The 9,577-nt window shown below is 35.5% G+C and overlaps 1 protein-coding gene across 1 annotated transcript in view; it reads left to right on the top strand.

The window, feature by feature from the left end:
* Positions 1 to 3,359: 3,359 nt before the first annotated feature.
* The window catches only part of LOC111085646 (glycine-rich cell wall structural protein 1.8-like), a 12,606-nt gene continuing 6,388 nt past the window's right edge, over positions 3,360 to 9,577 (top strand). Inside the window, exon 1 of the mRNA XM_022385234.1 lies at positions 3,360 to 3,670. Within this exon, the coding sequence (XP_022240942.1) occupies positions 3,644 to 3,670 (27 nt within the window). The 5' untranslated portion in view covers positions 3,360 to 3,643. The remainder of the gene's footprint in view (positions 3,671 to 9,577) is intronic.

Below are 9,577 nucleotides of genomic sequence, written 5' to 3'. Positions count from 1 at the left end.
ATATACCAGCCTACCCTATCTAGTAAATACTAGAGCATTCGCCAAAGTACATGATAGTTCTAGAAACGTTGCGTCACAGTAGTCATGTGACTCGCTGACGCAACACTATTAATATATGAAGTTAAAACATAACGATGTAATATTATTAGCCAATGAAAACATATAGATATATTCTTTCAGACCATCATGAATCAGGTAACGTAAATCTAAATTATTATGACAAAAAAAAGAACTTGACCTTGAAAAAACCTTATTGTAGGTTAGAGGTTACAAAATGTGCAGCACAGAAAGATCTTATTTAATGACAGAATTATAAACAAACCAATGGTTATATTTTTGGTTTTCCTCGATTCTGATACTTTTCTTCTCAGTCTCATTACTTATGAGTGAATATTCACAACCATGTAACAATAATATATTATTTCGTAATTCCAAGTATTTTAAAGGTTGTTGTCGTTTTAGATGTTATTTAATTTCTTATACAGTTAATAACATTATTGAGTTCGCTAATGTTCAGAACAAATCCAGTACAAATTTTCTAGGTTTGGGTAATGAGTGTTTGTTTATGTTTGTTGTAAAGTTCAAATACTTCAAAACCTTTTGTAAACTCACTGATACAATTTATCTACAAGTTTTATTTTTACTGTCTTTCAATTGTCACGATTGTATTTGTGAGCTTATTGAATCGACACGTATAAGAGAAGAACCGTGTCTAATTGTTTTCCATACCCCCCCCCCCCTAATCCGTCTCCTGCTGGAAGTGAGTAAATTAGAGTTAGCTTCTATTTTACTAAAATGCTTTAATACTTTGTAAAGCAAAGAGAAGCCTTGATCGTTTCTGGATCCCTCCTTCAACACCAATTTGATGCTCTGATTCTTACAAATAAACACCCTTATCAGTCAGTCATGATCTCTGCATTCAAGCAAACAAACCGTTTATAACTAATGCCGGATTTCAGGTTTAGGCTTTACTGCACTTTACTGTATTCCAAAATAAAAATAAAAAAATTCAAACGAGTGTATCTTTAACTCATTTGGGTTCTTTTACGCGTAAAAGCAACAATATCTGCTGAAAAAATATATGGTTGAATGCGATTCAAACAAAATAGTTTAGAGTATGCAGCAAATCAGTATGCTAGAATCTTAAGAACGTATTCCAAAAAGTTCTTTTCACCTTTGTTAGTCTTCAGATCGTCTTATTGTTTTAAATTTTGTCTAACTATATTCATTCCAAAGCTACAGTGCAGTAGTATATATAACTGATCAATACACTCACTAGGACACTGTTGTGACACTGTAAGATTCGAGTGTCGAACGTCAGAACAGAATCGATAAAACTAATGTAGTTCGTTAACGTATAACATGCTTAAGAAACGGGCTAGAAAGAACTTGTATTACCGTATTTTACTGGTAGAATTTAGAACGCCTATACACAATTACATAAATACATAATTACCATCTTACTATTGTATTAAATAAATAAAATATACAGACCACTTAAAAAATAAAACACATCATAGCAGAACAAAATAGAAATTAATATGTCATGTATAAATCTGATCACCAGATGGCTAAAAACTCACGTAAAATAACATACAAATTAAGTGACAGATAATAACTCCACTTTACATGACCACGTGCTAGGCGTGTGTGACGTAGTTCAACATCTCAGTTTATCTAAGATTTTCACTAAAGGATACGACGAGAAGAGTAATGTGTTACTGATTAACAACCTTAAACCCGAGCCAAACTAGATGGGTTTAGCTGTTAAACTATAATTATTAATATATCATAGTATTTAGGTCTACGTTAGAATTTGGTGTCAACATGGAACTATTTTGAATTGCTTGATAATGGACTCTTTTGAAGTCTAAAAGCTGCGTTTCGTATAAACGATCCACAGGAATCTGCATTTCGTAAAATCGATCCACAGGAATCCATGTTTCGTAAAACCCACCCGCAGGAAGCAGCATTTCATAAAACCGATCCATAGGAAATCGTGTATCGTAAAACCGATCCACAAGAAGCTGAAATATCATCAATTTTTTATATTTTCTTTACGAGTCATACTTGTGATCCTCAAAATGAGCAAATCCAACTTTTTTATGTCAGGTTGCATAAAAAATATATATTTGTGCCAATTTTCATTTTGATTGCAGATAATATGACCGCAAAGGAGCCCAAACATACATTTTGGTCCTTTGACCTCATAAAATCCTTGAAAAGGCTTAAGTAAAGTGGTGTCTGGGCGTATAGGACCAACGTACAACCCGCCAAAGGAATGGCAATCCATTGAAACGTTTTCGGAAGAAGCAGAAACAATATGACTCTCTGCGATAACATGATAAACTGGGTGTATGCGTTATTTCACAGTAGATAAAGCCACGTCCATAACCTGTAGTTATAAAAAAATATTTGTATAGAGTTTATCATATTCTTTATTATCTTTGTGTTGCCTCTCAATAGTCTGAGGGTTTATAACACTAAAATTCGGGTTTCAATACTTGCGGTGGGTGCAACACAAATAACCCATTGGGTAGTTTTTTGCTTTACTACAAAATAAACAGAAAAAAATCTTTGTATTGAATTTCTTGTTAAGCAGAAAACTATATAATGGGCCCTCTGTGGGTATCTAAACCTGATTTTTAGCGTCATGAGCTCTCAGACTTGCCGCTTAACCACCGTGGGTCTTGTATTGAAATAATAAACTATAATACAGTTTTTTTTTTCAAATAAAGAAAATTCGAAAGAAGAAACATAGTACCTCAGTTATGATCTAGCCTAAACAAAATTAACTTAAAGTGAGCAATTCTGTGGTAAATTAGACTAGCTTCATCTATAGATCAAGAAAAGTGTTAGATATTACACATATTTAGAATGTTTCCACCATTCGGTAATGTAAGTATGTAAAAAAGAAAAATAACTGTAGTACTGCTAATACATCCGGCTGATTTTTTTAAAATCATACAACGTGTAATGGCCGGAGACGGCTTGAATGAGTAATGAAGAAAAACTTTAATATATGTTTAACATAACAGCAAATGTACAACGTTTTTGTCAAAACCTTGTCGAAACTTTGTACATTTGCTGTTATACTAAAGTTTTTCACCATTACCCATTCAAGCCGTCTCCAGTCATTATTAGTCTCAAAGTCATTGAATTTGAATCATACAACGTGACCAAAGATAATAACGTCGGTTTAAATTTTTAAAGATTTTTTTCGCTATGCTCTAAAAACCGTTGTTTTTCTTTATGTATTTTAAAGTTCCAATACTATTACTTTAGTGTTAGAAGGTGAGTAGGAAGGAGGGTGTTAACTGTGTAGCTTAGACCGTGACCTTGAAACTACGTGTCACGCCACTGTTTAACGCCATATCTCTCAAACCATGACGTCAAGTACTGTGCTGTATATAATATATGGAGTGAAACGTTTCACATTTGGCTTTGAATATGCCATTGAACTATCTTATTTTGTTAAGTAGTGACATTTTAAAATGAAAAAAAGGTTTCCAGGTCAACAAAACATTAGCGTTAGTGTATATAAGTACGAATACACTGACAGAGCAGTTTCACATAAGGAGAAGTTCGGTAGTTATCAAGTGCATGATGATTAAAATAGACACATCAGCAATTTAACCTCGTGATGGCTAAACAGGAAGGATCTATAATGGTAAGGGCCAGATGTTTGTTTTCGTCAAGTAAACAGATCGAAATTGTTGCCAAAATGTGAATCGTATCTTGTTTAGAAATCGAAGTTGTTTTTTGTAATATTCAGGATATTTCTTCTTTTTTGTTTTGTTATTCAACAGGAAAATAAACTTTAATGGCCTATTCCAGAAACCTCTTATTGAGCTTAAGTATTAAAAAGGAAAGAGCAGATTAGTTAAATTTAAGAAAATTAGTTAAATAGTTTTACTGAAACAGCAAGTTATTTACCAATGAATTAGTTTACCTATTATAGAAGTGTATGAACTAAAGAAGTTGGCCAGGTGGTTAGGGCGCTCTACTCCAAACCTAAGGGTCGCGGGTTCGAATCCTCGTCCCACCAAACATACTCGCCCTTTCAGTCGTGGGGGCGTTATAACGTTACGGTCAATCCCACTATTCGTTAGTAAAAGAGTAGCCCAAGAGTTGGCGGTAGGTGGTGATGACTAGCTGCCTTCCCTCTAGTCTTACACTGCTAAATTAGGGACGGCTAGCGCAGATAACCCTCATGTAGCTTTGCGCGAAATTCAAAACAAAACAAACCTTTTTTTCGATTAGTCAAGTGAAGCGTCAAGTATTTTAGCGCAAAGTTACAAAAGTTCCATCGTTCAGTATTCTACAAGTGAGCATTACTTACTTCGGTAACTTTGAGAAACAATCGCCAATTAACCACACAAAAAATAAAAAAGCTGGTCCGCCTGGTGGGGTTTCATATATATATATCTTCTTAAGAACCAGTTCACTTAAATAATCTAATTAAACTTGTATTTTTCATATATGCGTAAGTATTTTCTGTAGTTTGTGTTCATTAATGCCTAATCGGCCTGGCATGGCCTGATAGTTACAGCGCTCGATTCGCAATCTGTGGATCGCGGGCTAGATTACCCGTAACCGAACATGCTCGCCTTTTCAGTTGTGGGGGCGCTGTAATGCTATGGTCACTCTCACTATTCGTTGACAACTGAATAGTCCAAGAGTTAGCAGTGGGTGGTGTTGTCTAGCTGTCTTCCCTCTAGTCTTGCCCCCCAATGGCACAGCAGTATGTCTGTGAACTTATAACGCTAGAAACTAGGTTTCGATACCCGTGGTGGACAGAGCACAGATAGCCCATAGTGTAGCTTTGTGCTTAATTCCAAACAAACAAACAAACCCTCTAGTCTTTCACTGTTAAATTTTAGACGGCTACCTGGAGAAGAAATGAGCGTCACAAGATAAATCTGAACGAGAATCATCAATGATACATCTAAATCTAAGGTATACCAATGGTTGTAAGCGGCCTCTGGTCTAAGAAAAATCTGAATGATCCTTTAAACCAAAACTTTATTACAATAGAAGATCATTATACAAGTAGGCCATAAAAATATTTATTATGCATAATTAACTTGAAAACTGAACATTTTTGGAGATACAAACAAACAGCTAGTCCTAGATATTTAATGATGTTTTTTATATACTGGATTTTTATTTCTAAACATTTTAATTTTAATAGATTTATTAAACCAGTATGAGGATCTTCATTTTACGAATTTAATCCACCACTTCTTTATCATACATATAAGGCTACTTTTTGTGTATCCAATTATAGTTTAATTCTTTAAAGTACAGAATGTTACATTTATATTCTCGAGAGTTTATTGTCTGGTACACGATATCAAAGAAGGTAATCAACTTAAGACCCAATAGAAGTGATAGACAATGTCTATGCAAGTACACACACACATTGTATTTGTGATATTAATAAGGATTGTTTATTTGTATTTTACATTTGTCCACACCCTTTAGTTCATTCTCACAAACTCAGTCAAGGTAAGAAAACCCAAAAATACTCCAAAATATATAATTTGTTGAATCTCCTGTTATTTAGTGGACCTATTCCATTGCTTTCCAGGTAATCAGTTTTACATGATTTGAGAAGGTATAATGAATAACTTGAGCTAAAAGGTTTAATGGTGACACCAGTCCTTTCAGGGTTAGATGTATTATAGTATGCCTGTCTCAGTACAAAGATGAGAGATAGAGTTTCTGTGTGAGACAGGAGTGGTTAGAACACTTAAATCTTGTAGTATATTGGACACTCTGAGCAAAAGCACCACTTGGATCAGTTGACACAAATTCATTTTGGAGAAGAAGATGAATAAACATGAATGGACACATGACTCTCTGACTATATCTAGAAGACATTGTTCACAGATCAAAGGGTAGATGTACAGCAGAACATTTCACCAAGTTTTGCCTGTGCAACAGGTGAACTGAAATTCTATGGGAGAGTATCCAATGCCAGTTAGACCAGATCCAAGAATAGTGGACTGCAGAGTGTGTGTAGTAGAGGAAGTCACAATACCCTCATGTATTCAAGTGGTATTTCATGGTTTAGTACAGACAAAGCATAATGTGTTGGTTCTGTGTAAAGCAGCTATAGAACCCATGCATGAAATAAGCTGTTCCTTTACAAAAAGGAAGCAGTTGGCTTGGGCAATTATATGTTTAAAGAGTGATGAAGTACTGGTTGTCTTTTGCAATTATGGTTATCCATCTTCATGTTGGAATGGTCTATGAGTGAAATGGAAGTAACTGAGGCTAGTGGTTATGCTAGGTTTGCTTCTGTCTTGTCACATCCTAAAAATGAGTAGATGGTTTTCAACACATCTGAGATTGCTAGCTGATAATTATGCAGAAAGTCTAGACTTGGTGCAGTGGCTAAATATACTGATGTATTTGTAGGACCAGGTAGCCTATTTAATCAAATAATAGCCACACAACATCATATACATATAGATGATGCATATCTGATAAAACAACCACAATGCATGCTTTCCTGAAGCACTATGTATCTAACCAGCACTGAGTTTCAGTTAATTATAAAGAGCAAGACCACACAATATTCAAATATTTCTTGGTAATCTCTACTAGTAACTGTCAGGAAAAATAATGGCATGTCCAGGTTCTGCATTCATTTTAGATTAAAACAAGCTAGATGATGAAACAGATCTAATGCTGCTTTCAGGACAAGAGATGGCTTCTATGAGTTTTGTATCATGCCATTTGGCCTGTGTAATATGCTCACCATTTTAAAGAGACCAATGAAGCTAACACTGAAGGGATTGTAATGGGAGGAGTACTTGATTTATGCTAATGTTGTATTGGTGTTTGGTATCAAGTTGAGTCTGTGGCTGAAACCTGAAGATAGTATTTCAATGGGTAAAAAATAGGCTTCAAAATTAAACCACGAAAACATGATTTCATGTGAATAGAAGTGGACTTTGTTTCGTCATATTGTGGTTAGAAGTGTAATATCCATGGGTCTTGTTAAAATAGTAGTGATGCAAGAATGGCCTAAAAATGTAACCAAGAGACAAGACTTCAATTTCATAGGTTTTGCATCATACTATCAACGACTTGTAGCCAACTTCTTTGAGATTGCAACAACATTATCCGCTCTAACCAAAACTGAAAGCAATTTGGATGGAATGAAGAATGTGAGCAAACATTCCAGCCCCAGAAACATGCATCAGAAGCCACAAAGTTGGTATATCCATGCCTCTTGTTGAATACCATTGTCAGTGATAGTGGAATCATAACAGTGGTATTGCAGTTGTAGAATCAAGCATAATGTGCATTTGTGCATGATATTTGCAAAGAGGAAAAGAGGTTGTCATTGAGGAATCAGGAGCTTCTACTCAGGTGTCCTGTTGGAGGAAGTTTCATTACAACAAGGAGACACCATTAAATATGTGCTCACGTCCAATGGGACCACTATATCTTGATGCCATAGAAAACCTTTCTGAATTTACAGTACCTTTGAGGGGTAGCTGAACACTGGAACACTATGTTAGAGACTTCTACCAACAGTCAACCAGGATCACCATTGACAATGGCAGAAACTTTGATATGCTTCATTACTGCTGGGAGAAAGACCACCATTGCCAGGAGTATGCTGGCTGTCAAGGCCTTGCCACCAACTACACCACTACCATCTTTAATGACAAAGTCATTGAGGGTAAGAGAAGGTATCACTACCTCGACAGACAGCCAAACATAAACCACTACAGAGGCAAAATGTAGAACATCTTCATCTATATTGTTCAGGAAAATGTTGACAGATGAGGAATGACCTGCCAATAAGTACATCATCTGCCATCATCATTAACCTCATTGTGAAGCAGGTTCAGTTACTAAAATGACACTTCCAGAGATGGCTGCCAAATGAACTTAGTTGACGAATAATTGTAGAGAGGACTGCTTCTGCCAAAGAAATAGCCATCTTCCTGGCTTTAGGAGGTTCATTCACTGTGGCTTGAGCTTCCCAAGAAAAAGTGAACCTTTATCTTGGCTGAATAAATCATTAGGAACCATGGTAACTAGTTAGAAATATACTTCCACTTTAGCTTGATGGCTACCAAGTCCCAAAATTGTAAGTACCTAACGTCATTCTTGTTATATTTCGTTCCAAAAATAAAAATAGAAGATGAAATTGTTTGAAATTTGACAAGAACGTATGTAGTCTAAAATTCGAGATTTTTCAAAGCATGTTGACCACGTGAGACGAAAAATGCAATTTAAGTATTTTTTGAAAGATTCCCATTGAAACAAAAAAATTTAACTTATATAACATAAAAATTCAAATTTTAACATATATATTATAATTTTAATTTCATTGACGTATATTGATAGTAAAGTGGTTTAATTAAACTTTGAATGTAACACAGTAACATACACAGAAAGGAATTTAAAACTGGCATCTGGAGCCATAGGGTTAGAGGATCTTTCGTCCAGGTCAAAGAGGGGATGAAGGGAATCAGACCTTATTGCTGCTGTTCCATTAGATGTATATTTTCTTAAATTGAGGGTTGTATATATTATGCATAGAGTACTTACAAATAAAGTTTGGCAACTTAGCAAATCATATCTCACAAACAGGAAACATATTGATGCAACCATCATAGTTGTTACATGTTGCCAGATGCAATGATGACATAATGTGTGATCAGTCACATCAGTTGTTTAAAATCTGTTCCTCCTCTCGCATCCACAATGCATTGCACCATGTGACAATAAACATTACAACAGCAACATGCATTTAATTTGGTATGTTGGCCACTCCTGAGACATTTGCATCACTGAGGTCTGGAATTCTGTGAGTCTTCCAATGGTACCTGCATGACTTCAGGTAACCCACTATCAGAAATTGGATGGTAGTAGGTCCAATAGACAAGGTGTCCATTCTCAAGGTCATGACATAATTATGTCCTGAAAGTGTTCTTGTATGATGTGTTTTACCTTGTTGCCGACATGCATAGGAGCACCATCCTACATAAAAACTGTAGTGTCTATCACCTTTCATTGTAAGCATTTTATAGTACAGTGCATGTTTACAGTCCATGTGGTGATGATTCTTCTAATAAGCATGGCCAATAATAAAGCAGCTGGAACCACTGTCATATTAGCATTATGGAGGTGTGTAGAAAATCTCACATGTGGATTAGTTTCTGACCAAATAATGCAGTAATACATGCTGAAAGATCCAGAAAGGAAGAATTGTGCTGCATCGGTTCTTAAGATTTTGGCAGGCCATAGATCATCAACTACCAGTCTTGCCAGCAACTGCAATGTAAATCAAGTTGATTCTGCCTTCTTCAATGCCTGAACATGATACAGCTTGAAAGAAGAAATTTGTAAAATTGACTGAAAGACTTTGCAAACAGCAGAAATTGGCAAATCCAGACACTGGGTATCTGTTCCCACGAGCACTTATGTTGGCTTGTTCTGCTATGAAATGGCTGACTTCAGTGATCAACCTAAACATAAAACTATCATTATAAACGCCCCATTTATATTAGCATCTTTCTTTTATACTTAGCTTTATTCCTGTTTT

This window comes from Limulus polyphemus, unplaced genomic scaffold (genome assembly GCF_000517525.1).
Source record: "Limulus polyphemus unplaced genomic scaffold, Limulus_polyphemus-2.1.2 Scaffold526, whole genome shotgun sequence".
Classification (NCBI taxonomy): domain Eukaryota; kingdom Metazoa; phylum Arthropoda; class Merostomata; order Xiphosura; family Limulidae; genus Limulus; species Limulus polyphemus.
The sequence above is the reverse complement of the archived record's forward strand: the minus strand, read 5'-3'. Positions and strand labels throughout refer to the sequence as shown.